The 26,398-nt window shown below is 52.5% G+C and overlaps 1 protein-coding gene across 3 annotated transcripts; it reads left to right on the forward strand.

The window, feature by feature from the left end:
- On the forward strand, nucleotides 1-26,260 carry NLGN3 (neuroligin 3). Of its 3 annotated transcripts, XM_055268055.2 has the most exons (8): nucleotides 1-147; nucleotides 2,689-3,345; nucleotides 3,985-4,044; nucleotides 8,580-8,639; nucleotides 10,318-10,467; nucleotides 19,209-19,394; nucleotides 22,085-22,874; nucleotides 24,305-26,260. In XM_055268055.2, the coding sequence occupies exons 2-8, from the start codon at nucleotides 2,889-2,891 to the stop codon at nucleotides 25,146-25,148; spliced, it is 2,547 nt and encodes an 848-aa protein (XP_055124030.1). In that variant the 5' UTR covers nucleotides 1-147; nucleotides 2,689-2,888; the 3' UTR covers nucleotides 25,149-26,260. The 3 variants fall into 3 exon arrangements, with proteins under 3 accessions (XP_055124030.1, XP_055124031.1, XP_055124032.1); XM_055268056.2 differs by lacking the exon at nucleotides 3,985-4,044; XM_055268057.2 differs by lacking the exons at nucleotides 3,985-4,044; nucleotides 8,580-8,639 and having other exon boundaries at nucleotides 2-147.
- Nucleotides 26,261-26,398: the final 138 nt, after the last annotated feature.

Genomic DNA, 26,398 nt, shown 5'->3' on the forward strand with positions numbered 1-26,398 from the left:
CGCGCAGCGCGCCCCCTCGGTGCGCGGGCACAGCAGCCAGGCTGCCGGAGAGCTGATCTCGGGGATTCGGGTGCGGAGCCCTTGGCCTGGAGGCGATATGGGTGGTCCGTGGCTCGGTTCAGTCGCTTGCAGCAGCCCGGGGAACAGGTGAGGCCGCCTGCCCCGGTCTCTCATCCTCTAGCTGCCCATACCTTGCCCCCATCCTAACCCCTCCCAATCCCAGGCTCCTCCACTCCCCAGCCAGTGGCCCCCATCCCTCTCAACCCCATGTTCTCCATCGGCACCCCTGACCCCAGATCCTCCCCCGCTTCTGTTCTCTCCTCTACCTCCTCCCTAAATCCCGCATCCCTATCATCCTCCCGCCCATGGTCCCTCTATTTCCACAGCCTATCCCGCATGCTCATCAAAATACCCCTATTGAGGGCCCCCAGCCCCATCCCGGGATTGCACATTGCCAGTCCCCCCTCCCCTGCAGTGCAGCCCCATCCCCCTTCCATCATAGCATCTCATAGCTAGGCTCCCTCCCCCACTCTCTGCAGCCCCCCCACCCAATGGAGGCCTTTATCCTATCCTCCCCCATTCCAGTGCAACTCCATCCCCCAATCCATTCCAAGCCCTCGTAGCCCCCAATACTGCAGTTCTCAATATTGGTCCATTGCTGCACAATGCCCCGCGCCCAGCACCGCTGCAGCCCCAAAAGTAGCCCCAGATGCCATTCTCATCCCCGGCATTGCTGCCTCCCCTTGTCTTCTCCCAAATTGCAAGTTGGACCAGGATGGAGATCTTGGCCTTGGGGATTCACAGTGGGTCCTAGGCTACAGAGGGCGTTTGGGGGTCGGTCCGATTGTCTAGGTGCTCACGGGGGAGGGGCTGCAGGGAATTGACTCAAAGGAGAATTTGGCATTTGGCGCCGAAGGGTTACTGGAGAGGGGGGCATCCCGAAAGGGTTAATGGAATTTGTGGGGTGGGGGCAGCACCGAGGGGGTTAATGTGGGGGGGTTGCTGGTGGGGAAGCTGTGTGAATGAGCGGTCTGTGCCCTGGAGTTGCCATGGAGACGGTGAATGGGGGGATTGTGTGAACTCAGCTGCGGACTATGCCCCCCCAATACACACACCCACCCACTCCCTCCTGCCCCACCTCCCTACTCCTACCCCTTCCTTCCCCTTCCCCTCCTCCCCCCACCCGGGTGCATTCTGGGCAGTGTCTGGGATCTTACCCCCCATACTTTGCTCCCCATTTCCTCATTTCCTCTGAGCCCCCACCCCTTTAGCCACTTTACCCGCCCTCCCTCCTCTTCCTTTTTCTTCTCTCTCTCTCTCTCTCTCTCACACACACACACACACACACACACACACACAGACACAGACACACACACATTCTCATTCCCCTCTTGTGGTGGCTGATTGCCGGGCGTTCCCAATCTCCCTCCCCCACCCCTTCAGCCAGTTCTTAAAGGAGCAGGCCTGCAATCCGGGAAGGCGGGAGAAATGGAGGAAAACTAAATGTGCATGTGGCGTGAATGTGCGTGTGTGTGCGAGAGCATGCGGGAGTGTCTGTGTGTGCCTGTGTCTATGTGTTGACTGTGTAACTGTGTCAGAAGGCCTGTGTGTCTGAGTGTGTTGCTATTTCTGTTTCTGTCTCCACCTATGTGTCACCATTATGCTGCATGTGTCTGGATATTTACCTATGCGGGTATGTGTGATTATATTTCAGTAAGTCTCTGTGTGTGTCTCTGAATGTATCACTCTGTGAGGCTCTGGCTGTGTGAGGTGCTCTGTCTCAGAATGTGGGACTATATGAGGGGATCTCTGTGGGTTTGGAATGTATGTCTCTGTGAGTGAATATCGCAGTGTCTGTGATCCTGGCTTGGTCTCTCTCATTCCCTCTTTGAGTCTTTGTGAGTTTATTTCTATGAGTCTCTGAATATGTGTTCCCCATGCTCCGTTGTTTATTTTATAATACACCGGAAGAGCATCCACAATGCCTAGGGTGCTAGGCAGAACTCTTTCTGCCTCACTCCTGGAATTCGGTGTGAATTAAGAGAGAGCCAACTGAAAGGACCAAGGCTTAAGGATTTGGGAGCAGTGAGGGCTGAGGAGAAATGTACAGGAGGGGCACAGGAGGGTCCGAGGAGGACTCTGATGAATGGCTGTCCCGCCCTCTGCCCTGCCTGAGGGTGAGGGAGTCTCTCTGTGGAACTCTGCCGATTTGCTGCTTTCTGTTCTTGTGTCTTAGTGTCCCGGAGTGAGGTTGACAATCCCATCCTGTCCTGAAGTGGAGGTCCCTGTGTGGGCTTACCAGGTCCCAAGGGCTACACAGCTCTGTTCAAGCAGCATGCCTGGGGACCTGAGCTCCATCTTTGTTTCTCCCCACCCCGTGGCTGTCACATGCTATTCTGGCTCCAGCCGACCCTGATGAACCCCTTTGGCTGTGGAGTTGAAGTTGGGCACTGGGAACTTGCAGTGGCAGCAACTGTCACTGTCAAACCCCTTGGATTTTCCAGCCATGGCCAGGCACATAGAATGGTTCTGATTGGCAGTGGATCATCTGTGAGTCCCTGGGCCCCTGGGCATGTGAAACCTCTCCTACCTATAAGAGACTAGCCCAAGCCCAGCGGGGCCCCCAAAGACCAACTCTGTTGCCCTCCCAGACCATCTTGGATGACGCATACTTCCCTCTTTCCACAGGCCTGTCTGGCCCTGAGGGAGTCCCCTTTCTGAAGCTGTGGTGCTTGGACGACCTGCTCTCTACGTTGCTGGGCACCTGTAGGTGTCCCTCGAGAGCTCAGTTTTGAGGTTCAAGTCAGTGTGGCCATGAAGGGGCTGCCTGTTGGGCTGATGCTGTGACCCTGGAGTCTGCCTCTCCTGCCAGTCCCCCTGCCCGGAACATGTGGCTGCGGCTTGGCCCGCCCTCGCTGTCCCTGAGCCCCAAGCCCACAGTTGGCAGGAGCCTGTGCCTCACCCTGTGGTTCCTCAGTTTGGCGCTGAGGGCCAGTACCCAGGCCCCAGCACCCACAGTCAACACTCACTTTGGGAAGCTAAGGGGTGCCCGGGTACCACTGCCCAGTGAGATCCTGGGGCCTGTGGACCAATACCTGGGGGTGCCCTATGCAGCTCCCCCGATCGGCGAGAAACGTTTCCTGCCCCCTGAACCACCCCCATCCTGGTCGGGCATCCGGAACGCCACACACTTTCCCCCAGTGTGCCCCCAGAACATCCACACAGCTGTGCCCGAAGTCATGCTGCCAGTCTGGTTCACTGCCAACTTGGATATCGTCGCTACTTACATCCAGGAGCCCAACGAAGACTGTCTCTACCTGAACGTCTATGTGCCGACGGAGGATGGTGAGTGCTGTGGCCAGGCACTGTGCCCTCCCTGCCTCCCGCCTGCCCTGCTGTGTTTGTGGCTTGCATGTGGTTGTGTGCCCAACAGCATGCGTCTGTCTGTCTGTGAAAATGCTTCTAACCATCACTCTGCTTGGCCTCCCACACCCCTCCCTGTTCTTCCCTCTCCCAGCATTGTCTGAGCTCCCATGTGTGAGTGACACTGTTGCCAGGAGGGGCCTGGCCCGGCCTGAGAGCTCTGACGGGTCTAGGTCCAGTGCTGGATGGGGGTCCCCTGGGGGAGTATGGGTCACGGCTGGCAGCTGCCCGCGGGAGGATGCTGGCTCCACCAGGCCCCCCTGTTGCCATTCCACCTGCTTCGAAAGGTGGTAGGTGTGTGTGGCCAAGGGCACTGGGTGTGTGGGGGGCAGGGGGGCAAGCCTGGTGGGCGATGCTTAGGTGCCTCCTCTTTCACTAGCTGATGCCTCCTCCCGCGGGGGTCACACTAAGGTAAGTGACAGAAACAAGGAGATGGTGGGACAGGCTCTCTGCCATGTGCCGCCTGCAGAGCAGCTCAGCTCTTGGGGCCTGGGGGGTGGGGGGTGCATGCCCCTGGGCAGAGGCCTCCTGTTATTTTTTAGTTTTTTATTCATTTTACAGTAAAGCGGATTTCCAAGGAATGCGCCCGAAAGCCCAACAAGAAAATTTGTAGGAAAGGAGGTAGGTAGCGAGCCGGCGGGGAGGGAGAGAGAGAGAGAGGGAGGACTGTCTGCCCACCTGCCCTTGCCCCCAGGACCCAGCCTTCCTCCAAGTAGCCCAGGCTCAGGGGGCAGTGAGCAGGCATAAGCGCCACCTCATTTGAGGGCCCTGGCTGCCTTGCAGGGAGGATTTGGTGGCCTAAGGCAGGCTCAGAGCAGAAGCAGCAACCCTATTTCTTCCAATCTTCCCAGCCCCAAATTCCACCCTAAAGTGTGTGCCAAAGGCAGAGCCAGTGGCTCTCTCGGTGACACCTCAGGAGAAACTCTAGGAAGCCAAGATGGAGCCAGAGGCTCCACCCTTTTCCTGGTGGGTGGAGCCAGAAGACCATCCCTTCTGTGTTCTTTCTCCTGGATTGAAAGTCTAGACTCAATTTTCCCACCCTGAAGCTTAGACCAAACGTGTACACAGATTTAGTAACTCCTGCCATACACACCTCTGCCTCCCACCCCACTACCTCTGGCCAGAGTGTAGCTGATAGACCCAAGCTGCTCTGGTGGCAGCACTTGGGGGTCTCTGGGAACTATGGACTTTAAAGGAGGCAAAAGATCCTGAATTTTAAATTTACCCTCATGCTGAGAGGAGTTTCTCCTCCTGTATAATAATTCTTCCTGTTGGAATATCACTTTATGTTTTCTGTAAAGTGCCTTGGCATTTACCTTATAGAATCCTCCCTATATCTCTGGAAGCGTCTAAGGCAGGAATCAGTATCCCAATTTTACAGATGAGGAAACAGGCCCAGGGGAGTGACTTGCTGCTGCTCAAGGCCCCCGTCGCTGGTCTGTGGCAGAGCTGGGACCAAAACCTGGGTCTCTTGACCCTCAGGGCGTGTTCTTTCCACTGTAGCACACAGAAGCAACTCCCATCTGCTCATTCCCATCTCCCCAACTCAAAAAAATGGTGCGATGTGGCTGGGCTGGGGAGAATTGGAACAGTAACAGCCTAAGGAACAGGTGGAAAAATCACAGCTTGATCCCTACAACCCTCTGGCAAGCTGGGAGTTTGTTTTCCTTTGATGTCCTAGGGCAGGGTTTCTCAGAATGGGGTTGTCAGGATTCCTGGGATGGGGTGCTCCTTACTGAATAAGAATTTCTGGGGGCACAGCCTGGGAATCTATATGTTGAACATGAGCCCTGAGTGCTTCTAATGCACACCCGAGCATGGAGTGAGACCCGCTGCTCTAGGGATAGTATTTCACCACAGCCCCATAACCCACCCAGAACCTCACACACCATAGGCAATTGATGTTTCTTCGTGTAATTCAGAAGCATCATGGTGCTGCAGAAAGAGTACAGGTCTGGGAAGCACAAGGCCTGAGTCCCAGCTCTGCTGCCAACTCAATGAAACCTTAGGCAAGTCTTTTCCTTCAAGAACCTCTGTTTCCACATCTGAGGTTGGTAGGGTACAGCTCTGGCCTTAGCATTCCATTAGCCTGTAAATGAATTCAGGAAGAAGGTCTCTTAAACCTGCAGGAGAGGCCGGGCGCGGTGGCTCACGCCTGTAATCCCAGCACTTTGGGAGGCCGAGGCGGGTGGATCATGAGGTCAGGAGATCAAGACCATCCTGCCTAACACGGTGAAACCCCGTCTCTACTAAAAACACAAAAAATTAGCCAGGCGTGGTGGCGAGCGCCTGTAGTTCCAGCTACTCGGGAGGTTGAGGTGGGAGAATGGCGTGAACCCGGGAGGCGGAGCTTGCAGTGAGCTGAGATGGTGCCACTACACTCCAGCCTGGGCGACAGAGCGAGACTCCGTCTCAAAAAGAAAAGAAAAAGAAAAAACCCTGCAGGAGAGGAGATGGCATTCACATTAACCATTTCTTAGGAAGAATGATCGCCCAGTAAGATCTTTGGGCTGTCCAGTCCAGCCCTGAGAGCGTGGCCAGAGAGCAGACTGGAAGCCCCAGCTCAAACACGCACATTTACCAGTCGTGATTGTTGACTGTGGGCAAGGCCATGTGCTAGGTGTTGTTGGGATGTGGAGGGATATGAGGTAGAGGAAAGATTTAGAAATGACTAAAGGCCTAATCGCTGCTCTGAAGAAGCTCTTAGCCTTGTATTAAAACTCAGCTGGTTTGGCCGGGTGCGGTGGCTTATGCCTATAATTGCAGCACTTTGGGAGGCCAAGGCGGATGGATGACTTGAGTTCAGGAATTCGAGACCAGCCTGGCCAATATGGTGAAACCCCATCCCTACTAAAAATACAGGTGCGTGGTGGCACGCACCTGTAGTCCCAGCTACTCGGGAGGCTGGGGCAGGAGAATCGCTTGAACCCGGGAGGTGGAGGTTGCAGTGAGCAGAGGTGGTGCCATTGCACTCCAGCCTGCGCAACAAGGGTGAAACTCCATCTAAAAAAAAAAAAAACTCAGCTGGTTTCCCTAAGTCCCATGGGCCAATCAGGAAGTGGGTTCCAGACAGTGCAAGGGAAGGCATTTGGTCATTTCACTGTTCAAATTAGTTCCCTACCCAGGACCTGGTGGCCATTTGGAAGTGACAAATCCCGCCTCTTGAGGGAGACCCATCCCCGGAGGTCGTTAGGGTTGTGGTGTGCAGAGGTCTGGGGACCGGCCTGGCTGGGATCCCTCAGCGGCGCAGGGTCTGGGAATGGTGGTCTGCAGTCAGGCTGACCTGGGTGAGAGGCGTGGCAGCTAGGAGCTGCTCAGCAAGTGCCAGGCTGAAGGAGCAGAGGCATCTGTGTGAAGGAGGCTGGGACAATGCAGCAACCCAGGGACACTCACAGAGGGGTTCACAAGGGACGTATCTTCTAAGTCAGGGATGATGGGAAATGAAGAGTTTCCTGGGAAAGACCTGCCCCATCTCCCCAACACCCCACCCCATCAAGTTGGAAGGAATTCGTGTCTGGGGATGAGCAATTCCTTTCCGTCTGGTAGGCTGTCCACAGTGTGAGGGATGATGCCCATGTCCCATTAAGGTTTCTGAGGACAGCACTGGCAGGTGTTGAGCTAATGTGTTAAGACGGTAGGTGCCACCGGAAGTTCAGGGAGCCAGAGGCAATTTCTCCCCTAGAGCTGTGCTCTTGTCCTAGTTGAAAAGCCATTTTGTAGGATGAGGGCAGTTCCTGTTTTGATGAATGGCGGTAAGGAAATCTAGTCATCAGAGTCCAGACCGGCTGGGAAAGAGGGCTCTTTGCTCCCTCCAGGCTGAGGGTATCTGATGTCATAGATGCCTGGGGTGGCAGCACAGCCCCCTCTGTTTCCACACACTGACCAGCATCCAGACAGCCGGTCCTCTCCCTCCACAGCCATCGCCAGGATGCACTTCTAGCCTCCTTAGAACAGGAAGGAGAATTTGTGCCAGCTTAGCCCCAGATCCTAAATGTCTCCCTTCTCGCCTCTAGTCTCTTTTTCCTCTTCCCCTCCTTCCCCCTCCCCTACATGCCCCACTGCTTTTCTCATCTATTTCTTCCCTCCCTTCCCCTTTCCCCCACCCCAGAAAGGTGGCATGTTGCAGTGGAAAGACCATGGGCTTTGGAGTCAAGCAGACCTGGGTGTGAATCGCACCTCTAGCACTTCCTAGCTGTGTGATCTTGAGCAAGTCACTTTACCCCTCTGAACCTCAGTTTCCCCATCAGTGAAACAGGAATAAGGATAGGACCTATCTCACTGGGGTGTAGGGATCAAACGATATGGCAGAAGTAGAGTGTCTGGCACATGGTGAATATTCAGTACATGGTTGGAGCTGTGACCATTATTCCTATCTCTTTGTTTCTCTTCTATTTTTTTTTTCTCTCTCTCACCATCCCTTTCTCCTCTTCCCCTTTCTTCTGTCCCTCTCTCCCTCTCTGGCTCTCTCTACATCTCAGAGCAATGCTTGCTGCTCTCAACACTGGTTCCTGTGGGCAGGAACCCCATTTGCCATTAACCAGAGCAGGGGCTCCAATAAGGAAGACCAGAGGGAAAGCTTCATCTCCCATTTTCTCCTGTGGGAATCAGGGTCAGCTGAGGCCCAGCTTGAGCCTGCCCACTGGGCCCCAGGAGCTCAGGCCTGGGGTCCCTGTACACGTCTCTGCCCTAAGTACCTCATATCCACAACCTCCACACTCGCTGGCAATGTCACCCCTCACCCTTGGTACCTGACCCTGCTCTCCAGCTCGACCTGCCTGTGTACACACGAGCAGCCCCTTCCACCCAGAATAAATCCTTCCCCTGAGTGGGTCTCTGGCTCTGTGCCCTGGCCCACTTGCTGCTACCTCCTTCCTCACTGGAAAGGTAGTTGGTTGAGATGGGCTGTTGGGGACAGGGAGGTGGGGCAGGGCGGTGCAGAGAGGCCAGCACAGCAGGGGCCTGCAACACCATCATCCTGATGAAGGTCTGGGCCTCAGCCCACCCATTCCCTCAGTTCTTGCCATCCCTCCTGCCTGTCCTGGGCCCAGGCCCGGAGCTGGCTTGCTGGGCCACACTGCAGTCATGCTGTTTTTGAATTCTCTCTCTGTTTTGTTCTCTGTTCTGTGCTGTTGTGTCTCCCCGTGTCTGGTCCCCAGGATCCGGCGCTAAGAAACAGGGCGAGGACTTAGCGGATAATGACGGGGATGAAGATGAAGGTATTTGGGGGCTGCAGGGCGCGGCGGCTGGTGCATGGCACAGAGCCCCTCCCCTTCTCGATGGGGAGAAGCCCCGTCTGTCTGTCTGTCTGTCCGTTGGTGTGTTTCTGTTCCTGTACAAGGCCGTTGGGCTGTTCATCTGTCTTTGGCCCTGTTGGCCACTGGGAGTTCCGGGGTGATGGACATGGCTGGCAGGAGCAGGGGACCACAAGCAGAGCCATGGGGAGGACGTCCTCCTTGCCTGGGTCTCCCGCCCCTTCCCCATCTTCTGTGGTTCAGAGGCACCTGCCCCTACTGAGCAGCAGGGAGAGTGGAGAGAAAGCAGGACCACTGAGGGCGGGGAGAGGACAAAGGCAACGGAACGGCAGGGAGATTGCCTGTGTTTCAGTGAAGAGATCCCTGTGTCTCACAGGGAGCCTGGCTTCTGGCAGAGGGGCCCCGCAGGACGGTGAACTGGGGAATGAGGCAGTGACAACCAAAGGGGCTGGAAAAGCAGCACCAGAACCTCCCCAGCCTCCTAGAAAAGAGAGAGATGGTCTCGGGGCTAGGGGCTGCTGTAGGTACAAGACAAAGCCAGAAAGACTGGGCTAAAATGCCAGGCTGAGGCCAGGACTCCACAGCCATCAATAGATGGCATAAGATCCTTGGGCAATGATCGGACCAGCCTTCCTCCTTGGAGAAACAAGTTCTGTTTGCTCCGCAGCAGAGAGCATTCCCTTCCTCCTCCATGCCCTGGCCCTGCCCCTCTGCCCCGAAGGGGCCAGGCAGCTCAGGGGGGCCCAGTGGTGATGGGTAGGGCTGTGCTGGCATGGCAGAGAGTATTGGTCCACTTCACGGACTGACAGGCTACAGGCAGAGGTGATCAGGCCTGGAGCCTTCTCTTGACTGCCCCAGCCCCGATGCTGTGCCGCCTGGGCTCGGGAGCAGCCGCTTGATGGTCCCCTGTTGAATGGCCTCTGGGGAGTCTCCATCTTCATCTTGGTGCTGACTGGGAGCAGGCTCTGTCATTCTTAGTTCTGCCCCATCCCCAATGCTTCTGGTTAAGTCTGCCCAGGGAGAATGGGGAAATGGGCACATGGCTAAGAAACCATGTCAACAAGGTTCCCCCCACCCTATCTCTGCCATTCACTCCCCTTTCCCCACATCCTTCCTTGTTCTCTCCCTGTGCCACCCCTTATTCCCACACCTCTTGTCTCCGTCTGCACTGGGGGGCCAGCTGCTGCCAATGGCCGTTTTTCCATGTAACTGGTCTAGTCTTGGGGGTTTCAGGGCTCCCCAGCTCCTGCTCTCTAAAGCCATGTCAGGTCCCAGGACTCCTGGGTGCCCAGGGCAGCAACTCACCTGATGTGGCTAAAGGACCAGCCCTTCCTCTTTCTGCTGCTCCCCGCCCCCAGGGCCCAGCCATGGCCCACTGAGGCCTGGCTGTATCACATGCCTGGCTGCCTTCAGCTGGGAGGCACTTGAAACCAGAGCCTTTAAAAAGATCACTGAAGCCCCACTGTCTCGGGCTGATGCTTGAGCTCCAGGTTGAGCAGCCCCATGAGTCCTGCCCTCAGGGATGGCGGTGGTGTCCTGGCACCTGGGATAGCTTTGATGCCCGCACCCACCCCCCGGGCTGGCGGGGGTGGGGGAGGAAGGGCATCCCGCCCAGCCTGTGTCTCACCCCTTCTCCTTGCAGACATCCGGGACAGTGGTGCTAAACCCGTCATGGTCTACATCCACGGAGGCTCTTACATGGAAGGGACAGGCAACATGATTGATGGCAGCGTCCTCGCCAGTTATGGCAATGTCATCGTCATCACCCTCAACTATCGGGTTGGAGTGCTAGGTATGGTTCCCTGCCTGGTGCCTGGAAGGAAGACTGGCTTCTCAAGGAGGGAGGAAAGAATGCTGGAGAATTTAAAAACAGATAGCCTTGCTTCTCTAGCTGGTGCTAATAACCACAGTCAAAATGGTGTTACCCTCTGGCCCCTACCCAAATGCTAGGGGCTTCCCCATATCCCCAGGCCCTTTCTTGGAAGGTTTAGATGCCACCGGAAATTCAATTCAAACTTCACACCTTCTCTCAGGTCCCAAGCCAGGTCTCTGCTTCCAGACTTTCACTTGGCTGAGTTTTGTAGGATGCTTCAATTTTCCACTGTCCTGTCTTCACCTCTACCCACCCGCCCCACATCTCTAAACACCCCACACATGCACAGATATTCCTTCCAGCCCACTCCATGGCCACATACCTATTTACCTTCATGTGTTTACACATCCACCCCGCCATGCACCTGCAGGAAGACTGATTTCTCACTCACCCCCATAAAGTACACACACCTAGCCCCACATTCACATCTCCAGGCCCCTCACACATAAACACATTCTCCCAGCACTCCAGGTAACTCCATTCACATAGTCTCTCCAGAACACATATCCAGATACCCACACGGTCTGTGTACTCCACGTCTGCACCCCGCAGATGGCTCTCACCCTCCGCATATACACACACACATGCTCATATGCTTCTCCCCATGTCTCTGTAGCCACATCTACACCCATACCCACGACGCATACACACGCACACTCACATTTTACCCCCATATTTACAGCCCACACAAAAACCTACACCCTGCACATCCATGTCCACACCCAAACTCCACACATATACACCTTAAATGTATTAAATATTCCTTCCACCCACCCCCCACAAATACCTACACACGCCCATGTCCCCCTGCACACCCCACTTCCACATCCACTTTACACACCCACCTACTACCACACACACCTGTCCCTCACTATCTCCTCAGAAACACAAACCAACATTCCCCTTCCCTACACACGTATACTCTTACCTCTTTATCCACACTGTCCCACCCCACGCATACACAGATACTACACACACACCATATCCACATCTACATACATCCCACACACTGCCCTTATGTCATTCCGCTACACATACACTCCCCCCACACACATCCACATATGCATGCACATACATGCACACACTCTTCCATACACAGCCTGCATATGTACACCCAGCACACACCCATGCACTTCTCCCCTCACCCCACCCCACAAATATATACACATCCGTGTACATGGGGCTGCACCTGTATCCATACATGCACACACACCTTGACCCAGGCCCAACCGCATCCCCCAAGTCCCCCCACACTTCCTTACCCCGTATATGCCCACGTACACACTCTTTGTACTCTAAGCATGTCCCCTGCACACTCCCACCCATCACACACATACTCCCATGCATATGCACTCATTGCCCAAATGCCTCCTCATATGCACCCATACACCTCCCCACCCCCGCATTCTCTGCTGTGCACAAGCTTGTGTCAGTCATTTAGGCTGCCCTTGAACCCTGTACCTTCCTTGGTGACCACCCATGCCTATCTATGGCCAAGGTCTTGAGGTAAACGAGTGCCTCAGAGAGGGTGACTAAGCACACAGGGTCCGGCTCATGCTCCCCCAAGCCCCGCATCCCTGTAGTGGCATGAAGAAGGCAACTTCTTCTTGGAGGAAGAGTTTCAGCGGGAGTGTAGGCTCTTGGTCAGGTCTGTAGGCATATGGGTGCTAAACCAGCAGTTAGGCATGGCTTATTCCATGGCTAGTTAGGGCACACGACCGTATTTTATTTTATTTCATTTCATTTTTATTTAATTTTTGAGACAGAGTCTCACTCTTGCCCAGGCCAGTTTTGAACTCCTGAGCTCAAGTGATCATCCTCCCACCTCAAGGGCCTTATTTTAATTTGCTTTTTTATTTATTTATTATTTTTATTTTTTTTTTTTTTGAGGCACAGTCTCACTCTGTCGCCCAGGCTGGAGTGCAATGGCACCATCTCGGCTCACTGCAACTTCCGCCTCCCGGGTTCAAGTGATTCTCCTGCCTCAGCCTCCTGAGTAGCTGGGATTACAGGCACCTGCCACCACGCCCGGCTAATTTTTGTATTTTTAGTAGAGACGGGGTTTCACCATGTTGGCCAGGCTGGTCTCGAACCCCTGACCTTAGGCGATCTGCCTGTCTCAGCCTCCCGAAGTGCTGGGATTACAGGCATGAGCCACTGCGCCTGGCCCTTAATTTTCTCTTGACTATATTGCTTTTGTCAGTTCCAATCTCAGAGGCTCCGGGGCTGCATTTCACTTCTGGGTGCAGTTGTATGCGCAGAACAGCAATCTTCTCTTGGTTCACAATTAATACTATGTGAGATAGGAAGACACCTTTTTGGGGTTCAAACTGCAGAAATGATGTTCCTTTAAAAAGCAAAGTCTGTCCCCTTCAGTGGCGCCCGGGACACTGAATATGGAGCATGCAGGCCATTCACACTGGTCTCCCCACAGTCTGGTAGGCTTGGGATGTTGGGATGTCATGGTTCTGCCCCTGCCCCCCTGTCTTTCTGCATCACCTCAGACACCATGGTGAGGCTCTTGTAAGCTGTTCTGTCCTGTTGAATCTCATGGTACCATGAAGGTGTCTGGAAACCCACACACTAGGGCTGCACACTTTCTTTTTTTAATTAATTAATTAATTTTTTTTTGAGACAGAGTCGCACTCTCACCCAGGCTGGAGTGCAGTGGTGCAATCATGGCTTATTGCAGCCTTGACCTCCCAGGCTCAAGTGATCCTCCCACCTCAGCCTCCCGAGCAGCTGGGATTATGGATTACAGGTGTGCACCACCACACCCAGCTAATTTTTGTATTTTTAGTAGAGACAAGGTCTCACTATGTTGGCCAGGCTGGTCTGGAACTCCTGATCTCAAGTGATCCACTTGCCTTGGCCTCCCAAAGCGTTGGGATTACAGGCGTGAGCCACCGCGCCCGGCTGGGCTGCACAGTTTCTAGAGAGGAATGAACGCGCAAATGTAATCACAAACAGATATACAGACACATGTACACGGTAGTTCAAAGCCAAAAGTAATTTTGCTACTTTCTTTTCTTAGAGTGACAGAAAACACTCAACTCAGCTGCTTAAAAAAATATAAACACAATGCTCCATTCTGTAAGGTTTACTGGAAAATACAAAGAATACTATAAATGTGCTTCAGAGCAGCTAGGAATGAAGAAAGAGAGCACGGAAAAGAGGGCGAGAGAGAGGAGAAAGCAAGGAAGAGAAGAAAAGGAGAGGACAAGAGAGAGTCAGGGAAAGGAAGCAGAGAGGAAACAGAAGGAGAGACAGGATTTAGGGAGAGACTCGGCATTTCACGTAGGATGTGAAGTCTCCACAGTGTCAGTTGGGAACTGTGGGCCGCACAGAAGGCTGTCGCTGGTGAGCATTCCGTATGATATCCTGATTTGCTGATTACTTCACAGTCCTGCAGCTGCTCTAATCATTAAGCTTCTACACCAGAAGTTCTTAACCTTTTGGGGGATCTTGGACCCTTTTGAGATTCTGATGAAAGCTATGGACTCTCCCCTGGAACAATGCACACATGCGTGCATGCACACACACACACGCTTAACAATTTTACAGGGCTGGGTGTGGTGACTCACACTTGTAATCCCAACACTTTGGAAGGATGAGGTGGGCGGATCACCTGAGGTCAGGAGTTCAAGACCAGCCTGGCCAACTAAACCCTGTCTCTACTAAAAATACAAAAATAAGCTGGGCATGGTGGCACGCGCCTGTAGTCCCAGCTATTCAAGAGGCTGAGGCAGGAGAAGTGCTTGAACCTGGGAGGCGGAAGTTGCAATGAGCCAAGATCGCGCCACTGCACGCTAGCCTGGGCGACAGAGTGAGACTACATCTCAAAAAAAAAAAAAAAGAAAGAAAGACAAAGAAAAGAAAAGAAAGAAAAAACAATTTTACAGATCCCCCTTAAGTTCGTCCATGAAAGTCAGGTTAAGAACTAGCACTTGACAGCCCTCTGTCATTTGGATAACCAGAACAGCACATCTAGGGGGCAGGAACATTCTTCTTTGGGCTTAAGCAGTTGATGATCAAATATTACCGAAAACTCAGAAGGAGTCCTACACTGAGATTTGCTCAGAAGTTCCTCACCACTTCCTGCATACCCTTCAGTTCCTGTTCTGGAACACAAATATAATCAATAAGCCCGTATTGGATCCTGGGTACATATAAGATGTTTTTGTCTCTTGACACCAGATGTAGAACATGGGTTTGTCCCTGACGCTTGGGAATTTTCTTTTCTTTCTTTTTTTTTTTTAATTGAGACAGAGTCTTGCTCTGTCACCCAGGCTGGAGTGCAGTGGCACGATCTCAGCTCACTGCCAACCTCTGCCGCCGGGTTCAAGCGATTCTGGTGCCTCAGCCTCCGGAGTATCTGGGATTACAGGCGTGCACCACCACACCCAGCTATTTTTTTTTTTTTTTTTTTTTTAAGTAGAGACGGGGGTTTACGCCACGTTGGCCAGACTGGTCTCGAACTCCTGACCTCGGGTGATCCGCCCGCCTCAGCCTCCCAAAGTGCTGGGATTACAGGCGTGAGCCACTGCGCCCGGCGGGGAATTTTCCTGTGTAGTGGGGCCTTTGTTGTTTTGTTGCACAAAGCATCCCAGAACAGGTGGTTCGTTTTGGACCCCAGTCACAGGCATTCATTCACTCTCCTTCCCATCAGCTTTCCTGAGCACTGAACCCATCAGGCGGTTCATTCTAAGGTGCTTATCTTTTTTCTTCTTTTTTCTTTCTTTCTTTTTTTTTTTTTTTCTTTTTGAGACAGAGTCTCGCTCTGTCGCTCAGGCTGGAGTGCAATGGCGTGATCTCGGCTCACTGCAACCTCTGCCTCCCGGGTTAAAGCAATTCTCCTGCCTCAGCCTCCCAAGTAGCTGGGATTACAGGCACCTGCCACCACGCCCGGCATATTTTTGTATTTTTAGTAGAGACGGGATTTCACCATCTTGGCCAGGCTGGTCTTGAACTCCTGACCTCAGGTGATCCACCTGCCTCGGCCTCCCAAAGTGCTGGGATTACAGGCATGAGCCATCACGCCCGGCCTCTAAGGTGCTTTTCTAGATATCTTGGGTGATTCATGCATGTTGAGAATGTCACAGGCTAATCCATGGATCCTCTCCAAGGCAGAGGGGTAGCTATTAGTTGAGAAGGCCCCACTGGGCTTGAGGCCAACAAAAAAAGGGACTCCAGCAGGATATAGGATGTGGAAATCCCTGAGGCTGAGGAAGCAGGCACTTGCCAAGTTTTACTCCGGGTTCCAGAATTGAATCCTACATACTTGCTCAGGTACCCTCCAGGCAAACCAAAAACCCAGTAAACATCAAGCCTTGAGTGACACAAATATCTGGTTTTGTTACAATCTGCCAGATTCCCCCATCTTCTGTTGATGAGCAGTTTACCATGAACTGCAGTATAAACTTGGGCCCAAAGAGACTGGCTCCGATTTATTCTGACAGTTTATGGAGTTTGGTATTTCAGCCTTCATTCTCACATGGTTTCTGTGGATGGTTGAGTTACTGGGGAACTAGCAGTGAGTGACCTCTCCCAGAATGCCAGATTTTGTGTGCTTGTGGTTGGTCAGGTTTGCTGTCATCTTCCTGAGCCTGTTGGAGATAGTATTTCTTTTTTCTTTCTTTCTTTTTTTTTTTTTTTTTTTTTTGAGATGGAGTTTCACTCTTGTTGCCCAGGCTGGAGTGCAATGGCGCTATCTTGGCTCACCACAACCTCCGCCTCCCAGGTTCAAGCGATTCTCCTGCCTCAGCCTCCCTAGTAGCTGGGATTACAGTCATGTGCCACCAAGCCCGGCTAATTTTGTATTTTTAGTAGAGACAGGGTTTCTCCATGTTGGCCAGGCTGGTCTCGAACTCCCGACCTCAGGTGATCTGCCTGCCTTGGCCTCCCAAAGTGCTGGGATTACAGGCGTGAGCCACCGCACCTGGCCTGGAGATAGTATTTCAAGCAGGACTCTTCGTGGATTAGGGATCGTTGACATGGCATCATCCACACACTTCAGGGCCCCTTATCCAGAGGCTCATAGGATCTGAGGAAGCAGAGAGTGATGGTCAAATCCTCCATCCAATCACCTGAGGTAAGGAGTTCAAGACCAGCCTGGCCAACATGGTGAAACCCCATCTCTATTACAAATACAAAAATTAGCCAGGCATGGTGGCAGGCACCTGTAATCCCAGCTACTCGCAAGGCTGAGACAGAAGAATCACTTGAACCTGGGAGGCGGAGGTTGCAGTGAGCCGAGATCGTGCCATTGCACTCCAGCCTGGGCAACAAGAGTGAAACTCCTTCTAAAAAAAATAAATAATAAAAAATAAATAAATCCTCCATCCAGCCCTTTCAGGCCTTTGTTCCTAACCCAGGAAATCGGTATGTTGGAGAAATCTGCTCTACTACATCCAAACGCAGGCTTTGCCTGCTGATTAGGGCAGGCATGTTTGACACATTTCAGTAAATGATGCCTTGGCAAAGGCTGAAGCCAAGACCACTATTGCCTAAATGAAAGAAAAGGAAAAGAGAATACAGGGGAAGGAGAGAGGAGGGAGGGAGGACTAAAAGAAGGACAGTGATTTCTGCTGGAGGGTCCCAACGCTTGGGCAGCTGGGTTGGATCATGGTCAACAGAGTTGGGTTTTGACGGATTTTTTTTTGGTTGCTTTTTTAGAGATGGAGTCTCGTTCTGTCCCCCAGGCTGGAGTGCAGTGGGGTAATAACAGCTCACTGCAGCCTTCACACCTAGGCTCAAGTGATTCTCCAGCCCCAGCCTCCTGAGTGGCTGGGACCACAGGCATGCACCACCACAACTGGCTAATTTGTTTTGTTTTAAAAATAAAAGGAGACAGGGTCTTGCTACATTGGCCAGGTTGGTCTCAAACTTCTGACCTCAAGTGATCCTCCCACCTCAGCCTCGTAAAGTGCTGGGATTACAGGCGTGAGCCACCATGCCCGGCCAAGTTTTTAAGACTCAAAGGAGCAGCTTCAATTTCTGAATGGGCCACGCAAAGGAAAAGCCGATTTCCTTGTCTGGAAGAGCAAGGGTTCCTTCGTTCATCCTCATGCAGGCTTTCTCTAATTCATTCTCATTTCCTCCTCTGGAACCTGGGGCTAAAGAGGACTTGTGACTAGGGCCCGGGAGAAATAACTAAGTACTTTACATACTTAATTGTACCAGAGGTAAATTAATAACACACTTGAAGAGGATGAGATGAGCTCTTTTGCAAGGTACAGAAAGACTTGAGAAAGACAGTGGTGAGGTCTTGTGACTGCTTGAGTTCTATTTGAATTCAGCCTCTGCCTATGGACTGCAAGGACCGCCAGAGAACTCCCCATGAGCTCTGGGAGTCTTCTCCAACATGGCCGCTCACAAAGTTGATTCCAGGTGCTGTGAATGAGCTTTTAACTGGGGAGTAAAAAATACTGATCCAAGTGTGGGTTTCCAATGTGTAGGAGCTCCACAATTACCCACCTCCAAAGACTTCTTCCAAAAGCCTAGGGCAGGAGAAGACAGAGCCTTCCAAGGGACCCAAGGATTCAGGGAAGAGAGATGAAATAAGGCCGCAGGCTCAGTCTAAAATGGAAGCAGAGTAGGGGGGAATATAGGACATCTCTGTGGGATAGCCAGCAGGTGGGCAGGAAGGTAGTCTCCATGGCAACAAGTCTCCACAGCAGCAAATCCCAGCAGGTGGGTGGGAAGGTAGTCTCCATGGTGACATGTCTCCTCAGCAGCAAATTCCAGTGGGGGGGCGGGAAGACCTGTTTCTGTGGTAACGCACTGCGCTACTTCCCCATTTCTCCGCCAGATGAAAAAGATGGTCTGACCCAGTGGTTTCTCAACTTCAGCAGGTATCAGCATCACCTGGAGAGCTTGTTAAAAACACAGATTGCTGGGCCCCACCCCCAGAGTTTCTGATTCCTTAGGCCTCCAAGGGAGGGAAATGAGGACCTGCCCTGAAAATGAGGGGAAGGGGGCCATCGAGGCCCCGGAAAGAAGTGGAGAGGGACTAATTTGAACAGGAAGGGCAAGGAGAGCTTAGGGATTGTTGCCTCTTGGGATCATCTACACTTCCTTTGGAGACAGAAGAAAGGGGAAAGAGAAGTAACTATAGAGCTACAATGTGCCCAGCATGTTATAGATGCTTATGTTCATTTTATCCTCGTTACAACCCTGTGAGGTATTTTTATCCCCATTTTACAGAAGAGGACACTATGGCCCAGAGATTTTAAATTAAGTGCCCAAGGCTACATGGCTAAGATGTGATAGAGCCAGGATTCAAATCAAGGACCGTCTGACTCCAGGGTTTCCATTCTATCTTGCCAGATGTTAGGGTAAGGTCCCCAGCAGTACATCAGGGCAGAGAATGCTGAGTCCTGGACATTTGCAGTTTCTGCAGTTTGTCTCCCACCTGGAGGCATCCACTTCAAATGGTCTGCAGACCCCTCCTTCCAAGCTGGATAACAGGTGGGAGGCAGGGAGCCGACCCCTCCTCTGTTGGCGATGCTGGACATTGCAGAAAGGAGCACTGGTTTAAGTTAACTATGTGGGAAGAACTACGCTGCGTGCTCATTCTCTATCCCCACCTCCCCTGCCGTCATCACCCAAATCCTCCATCCCTCTGCCTTCATTGTCTTCATGCTCTTTGTTGAATCCAGGTTTCCTGAGTACTGGAGATCAGGCTGCCAAGGGCAACTATGGGCTCCTTGACCAGATCCAGGCCCTCCGCTGGGTGAGCGAGAATATTGCCTTCTTCGGGGGAGACCCCCGCCGGATCACCGTCTTTGGCTCGGGCATTGGTGCATCCTGCGTCAGCCTCCTCACGTTGTCACATCACTCAGAGGGTGAGTAACTCATGGCGCAAAACATGAACTGGCCAAGTGCCGGCTGTCCCAGCGTGCCCCATCCATGCCCCAGGGCATCCAAGGGAATCGGCCAGCTCTCTTCTACCAGCTTGGTATCCCTTTGGCAAGAAGTGGAAGAGAAATGTTTCTCTGGGAGAAGTACTTCTCCCAAAGCTGGAGAGGGAAGGAAGAGAATCCCATTTATGTCCCGGGAAAGCAAGATTCTCCTTCTGATGTGGGAGTCTTATTTGGGGGAGTGGGAATAGAACAATTGTCCCCTCAGAGGACAATAGTTTGACAGGGGTTGGGGAGGATCTTTCAGTATGGGAAGGACATGTTACTTCACAGTAGAGACATAGGGTGGAAATTGGTTTCTAGGTCTAAGAAACACCCATTCTCTGCCTTTCTCTCTGAAGAACAAGTCTGTACAAGAGGGGAAACGTCCTAGAGCGGGAAGTGGGTCTGAAATGAGAGTCACTAACCCACGAGGTGGGCTCCTTCCATAGGACGATGGTCTGTTATCAGACTCCAGACCTCTTCTCGGACTGTGCAAGCTGCTGGGGAGATTCTCATTTTTGGCCTCTCTCCTTGTGGTGGGTCCCTTTGCCAGTGACCCTTCCAAGAGAGCAGAATAGGTCCATTTTGCTCGGCAGGAAATGTTTTCTCCACCTCTGGACTACAGGGAACATTCTATCTCTGAGAGGCAAAGCTGAGCTTCTCATGAAGAAAAGATCTTCCTGAAATAGGTGCCCTTTTCTGAAGTAAGGAAATCTGTGAGCGAGGATGCTTTTTTTCTTTTTTAATTGAACATTAACCCCCTGAGTTAGGGACATTCTCACGGGAAGACTTTCCGTCTCTCTGAAGAAGTTCTGTCTCTCTGAGAGAGAAGAACCACCTTCTTTGACCTAGAAATTCTGTCTTTGCCCCTCCAGGGACTACTCTGGTAAGGGAAGACTTAGGTGGGATCTGCATCTCTAAAGAGAGAGACTGTGTTCCTAGGTGACCATAGTGGGAACAGGAATCTTCCCTTTTTCCCCAGAGGAGGACGAAGTGACGGGCTGCAAGGGTGCCTTGGCCTGAAAAGACATTCTGTGCCTCCTCTGACTGGGGACTCCTCCCCCAGGAGAAGAAAGCCTTTCCTGAAGTGGTGCTATGCTTTGTCTCATAGGGGGCCTGTGTCTCTGGAGGTTTGCCTTTTTTTTTTTTTTTTTGAAACAAGATCTCGCTCTGTCCCCCAGGCTCTGTCCCCCAGTGCAGTGGTGTGATCACAGCTCACTGCAACCTGCTCCTCCCAAGCTCAAGTGATCCTCCTGCCTCAGCCTCCAGAGTAGCTGGGGACTACAGGTGCATGCTACCATGCCCGGCTAATTTTGGGGATAATTTTTTTTTATAGAGACAGGTTTTCACCATGTTGCCCAGGCTGGTCTTGAACTCCTGAGCTCAAGCGATACGCCTACCTCGGCCTCCCAAAGTGCTGGGATTACAGGCGTGAGCCACTGTGCCTGGCCGAGGTTTGACTTCTTTAAAGATCTGTTCTCTCTGTTTTTCTGTAATTGATGCATGGAGAGTAATCTTTGGGAAAATGAGGCTGTCTTTTAAGTAGTAATCTATCATTTCTTTCCCTCTCTTTCCACTCATGCAAACTGGCTTTCTCTTAAAGGAATGGAATTGTGTGCCTGAGGGACAAATTCTCCCTTGGGAATGTTGGGGCCAGGGAGAAAATGATATCCTTTTTTTTTCTAGAGGGGAAAATTATCTTCTTTTTGAGTTTGGGGGACTGGCTCCCTCTCTGCTAGGGGAAAATCTGAATTTGAAGTATCAGTAGCTTCAGATAAAAGGAAAGTCTCTGCCAGGCACGGTGGCTCACGCATGTAGCCCCAGTACTTTGGGAAGCCGGGGCAGGCGGATCACCTGAAGTTGGAAGTCCAAGACCAGCCTGACCAACATGGTGAAACCCCATCTCTACTAAAAATACAAAATTAGCCGGGCGTGGTGGCGCATGCCTGTAATCCCAGCTACTCGGGAGGCTGAGGCAAGAGAAACGCTTGAACCTGGGAGGCAGAGGTTGCAGTGAGCCAAGATCCTGCCATTGCACTACTCCAGCCTGGGCAACAAGAGCAAAACTCCATCTCCAAAAAAAAAAAAAAAAAAAAAAAGTCTCAGTGGAGACCACAGACAGGAAACACAGGTTCCCTGGAGACTTTCAGACCCCAAGGCCTTTGCCCTTGGGCTCCTTCCCCAAACCCTCAGAATGTGGGGCTCTTGCCTGCCTGCATTTCTCATCTCTCATGAAAAAGACTCCTTTGTGGTGCAAGTGCCAGCTCCCTGGTGGTGCGCTGGCACGGAGCTGGGCCCAGCTGGGCAGGAAGCAAGAGGGGAAGACAAGGAGAGATAAAGAGAGGCGGCATAAGGGGGCTGATGTCTGGGATTCAAGGGGTTAATTCTTCCTGACATTGCCTTAACCCCTAAGTTACCAGCCATTGCACCAGGACAGGAAAGGGATGGAGGAAGCTGTCAAGGAAGGGGCTCAGCAACCCCTCCTTTGGCCCTACACAATCCCCTGCCAAAAGATTTGTTACCCCTTCCTAGCCCATTTAAACCATGGGGCAGCCTCAGTGACAAAGGAATGAGGGGATTTATGGCTATGTATGACACAACAGATCTGACCTGGTGCTACCTGTCTTCTGTAGGACTTTTCCAGAGAGCCATCATCCAAAGTGGCTCTGCTCTGTCCAGCTGGGCTGTGAACTACCAACCAGTGAAGTACACCAGCCTGCTGGCAGACAAAGTGGGCTGTAATGTGCTGGACACCGTGGATATGGTGGACTGTCTTCGGCAAAAGAGTGCCAAGGAGCTGGTAGAGCAGGACATCCAGCCAGCCCGCTACCACGTGGCCTTTGGCCCTGTGATTGATGGTGATGTCATTCCTGATGACCCTGAGATCCTCATGGAGCAGGGCGAGTTCCTCAACTATGACATCATGCTAGGTGTCAACCAGGGCGAGGGTCTCAAGTTTGTGGAAGGGGTGGTGGACCCTGAGGATGGTGTCTCCGGCACTGACTTTGACTATTCCGTCTCCAATTTTGTGGACAATCTGTATGGCTACCCTGAGGGTAAGGACACCCTGCGAGAGACCATCAAGTTCATGTATACAGACTGGGCAGACCGTGACAACCCTGAGACCCGCCGTAAAACACTGGTGGCACTCTTCACTGACCACCAGTGGGTGGAGCCCTCAGTGGTGACAGCCGATCTGCATGCCCGCTACGGCTCGCCTACCTACTTCTACGCCTTCTATCACCACTGCCAGAGCCTCATGAAGCCTGCTTGGTCAGATGCAGCTCATGGGGATGAAGTACCCTATGTTTTTGGGGTTCCTATGGTAGGCCCCACTGACCTTTTCCCCTGCAACTTCTCCAAGAATGATGTTATGCTCAGTGCTGTCGTCATGACCTATTGGACCAACTTTGCCAAGACTGGGTAAGGAGAAAATAGGGTTTTTTTCTTCTTTGAGACCCCAGCATGCCCTCCCCTCTGCTCCTCTAGCTAAACCTCTTCCATCATATCCCTTCCTAAGATATTCCCAAAATCTTGCTTGGTACCCGTTCACTCATCTTCCTACCTCCCATTCCTGAGTCTTTCATGCCATTTTTCCTTCCTTCAAAAATGTTGTTGAGGCTCAGAACTCAGTTAGCATCGGGACTAGGAAGGAATGAGAGTTACTGGAAGAACTATGGGATTTAGCCAGGCCCAGTGGCTCACGGCTGTAATCCCAGCACTTTGGGAGGCGAAGGCAGGCAGATCACTTGAGCCCAGGAGTTCAAGACCAGCCACGGCAACATAGAAAGACCCTGTCTCTAAAAGAAAAAGCATTAGCCGGGCATGGTAGTGCATGCCGGTAGTCCCAGGTATTTGGGAGGCTGAGGTGGGAGGATCGCCTGAGCCCCAGAGGTTGAGGCTACACTGAGCTGTGATCACACCACTGTACTCTAGCCTGGGTGACAGAGCGAGACCTTATCTTAAACACACACACACACACACACACACACACACACACACACTATGGGATTCAAGGTTAGCTGGTCACAGGCCATGTGAAATAGGAATGCAGTACTTCAGAAAGAGCCTTCAGGGCCAGGCGCAGAGGCTCATGCCTGTAATCCCAGCACTTTGGGAGGCCAAGGCAGGCGGATTGCCTGAGCTCAGGAGTTCGAAACCAGCCTGGCCAACATGGTGAAACCCCGTCTCTACTATAATACAAAAAATTTGCCAGGCATGGTGGCGGCCGCCTGTAGTCCTGGCTACCTAGGCAGGAGAATTGCTTGAACCCAGGAGGCAGAGGTTGCAGTGAGCCGAGGTTGTCCCACTGCACTCCAGCCTGGGCGACAGAGCGAGACTCTGTCTCAAAAAAAAAAAAAAAGAAAAAGAAAGAAAAGAGAGAGAGAGAAGAAAGAAAGAAAGAAAGAGAGAGAGAGAGAGAAAGAAAGAAAGAAAGAAAGAAAGAAAGAAAGAAAGAAAGAAAGAAAGAAAAAGAAAGAAAGAGAAAGAAAGAAAGAAAGAAAGAAAGACTTCAGGTTCAGCACTTCTGCTTGCTTAATAAAAGAAAGAGCCTTTATTAGGGGGCTCCTGGCAAAACTGGGCAGCTGAAAAGATTGATAAATGCTCAGTAGCATGTGCAAAGCAAAAGCGTCTATAGCCTTAATCTTAAAGGATGAGCGCCGGGAAGGAGGAGATAGGAGTTCAAGCCCTGGGGAAGAAGCAGGTGTGGGCAGAGCAGGGGGACCCTGAAAAAGGTGGAAATGGTGGGAAGTTCTGAACTGGGTAAGAGGTTTGGCTGTCAGAGGAAAAATGCTGGGCCTTTTCCTCATCCAGATAGAGTGGTGACCCCAGATTTCCATGTGATATTTCAGGGATCCCAACAAGCCAGTCCCCCAGGACACCAAGTTCATTCACACCAAGGCCAACCGCTTTGAGGAAGTGGCCTGGTCCAAATACAATCCCCGAGACCAGCTCTACCTTCACATCGGGCTGAAACCAAGGGTCCGAGATCATTACCGGGCCACTAAAGTGGCCTTTTGGAAACATCTGGTGCCCCACCTATACAACCTGCATGACATGTTCCACTATACGTCCACCACCACCAAAGTGCCGCCTCCGGATACCACCCACAGCTCCCACATCACCCGCAGGCCCAATGGCAAGACCTGGAGCACCAAGCGGCCAGCCATCTCACCTGCCTACAGCAACGAGAATGCCCAGGGGTCCTGGAACGGGGACCAGGACGCAGGGCCACTCCTGGTGGAGAACCCTCGTGACTACTCCACTGAATTAAGTGTCACCATCGCCGTGGGGGCCTCCCTCCTGTTCCTTAACGTTCTGGCCTTCGCTGCCCTCTACTACCGCAAGGACAAACGGCGCCAGGAACCCCTGCGGCAGCCTAGCCCTCAGCGGGGAGCCGGGGCCCCGGAATTGGGAGCTGCTCCAGAGGAGGAGCTGGCGGCGTTACAACTGGGCCCCACCCACCACGAGTGTGAGGCCGGTCCCCCCCATGACACGCTGCGCCTCACTGCGTTGCCCGACTACACCCTGACCCTGCGGCGCTCCCCGGATGACATCCCACTCATGACCCCCAACACCATCACTATGATCCCCAACTCCCTGGTAGGGCTGCAGACATTGCACCCCTATAACACCTTTGCCGCAGGGTTCAACAGTACCGGGCTGCCCCACTCACACTCCACTACCCGGGTATAGCTCCAACTCAGAGCACAGCCAATCTCCCGGCTCCCTCCCTCCCAGATCCAGGAACACATGCACACACACACACACACACACACGCAGACACACACACACACACACACACACATATATGTATACGCACGCACCCACACCCTACAGCAGATCCACCTGCACAAACATAGACAGATGTGGACATGCACCCGCATGTACAAAAACACAAATACAGAAGTAAACCTGAACAAACCCTTTAAATGGGGACGCAGATGAGTCCTCGGTAAAACGAGGACCCATGAAACAGCAGCTGAAGCCAGCTCCCTGAGTCTGACCACAGACACTCCTGGGGGGCCTGAAAGCAACAGCTGGACACCCCCTTGGTGCTCGCCTTCGGCCTCTCTTGGAACTGCACCACCGACCAACTCCAGACTTGGGAGCTTTAAAGAGCAGGATAGCTCTTCCTCCCCAGGACTTGGTCTTTTTTCTGGGTCTTGTTTTGTTGATTTTTCTTTTTTAATTTTGGAACAAATGCTTTTCCAACCCATGAGTGCTAAGAGGCTCTGGAAGGGAGGGCTTCAGGCCCGAAGGTCTCTCTGGCTCTAGGACCCCCAGTGCTGACACAATCAGACCAAGGAACAGGACCCCCAGGAAGGAAACAGATTCAAGCAAGACCATGGGGTGGAAGGAGAAAGGGGCTAGCACTGGATGGGGCTGGAGGGCCGTAGGGGAGAGATCTCCAACTCTCTCTGTGTCCGTGTGGAGGGCTGCAGAGCCTGCAGGGTAACCTGCTTCCCCAAAGGTCAACAGCGTTGGCCTGGCCAGACCAGGGGACCTTAGATTTGGTGAACAACGTACTATGGAAGCCACATCACTATTGGGCCCCCAGGTCTGATCTGGGTTTTGCCTCTGCCCTTGGGGAAATGCTATCAGAAATTCACCCCATTTTCTTTACAGTCTTTTGTGTCTGTCATTTCTCTTTCAAAAAGGCGGTGTTTTTTGTTGTTGTTGGCTTTTTTTTTTTTTTAAAGAAAAGTTCTTAAAACACTAACGGAAACCCATGGAGTTTGTCCTTTGTAAAAATTTTAAACACAGTGTCTTGATATAAAAATAAAAAATCCAGTTAGCACTCCCAACCTGCCTCCCTTGCACAGGCCTTGCCCCAACAGACCTCTGGACAGGGTGCCTCTGCGGGCTGGGAATCAGGCAATCGGGCAGCCTCCCCCTGCCTCCTGTATCTTTAAGCTGATACGAGTCTGGGCTGCACTGTGCGG

Source organism: Symphalangus syndactylus, chromosome X (assembly GCF_028878055.3).
Source record: "Symphalangus syndactylus isolate Jambi chromosome X, NHGRI_mSymSyn1-v2.1_pri, whole genome shotgun sequence".
NCBI classification, from domain to species: Eukaryota; Metazoa; Chordata; class Mammalia; order Primates; family Hylobatidae; genus Symphalangus; species Symphalangus syndactylus.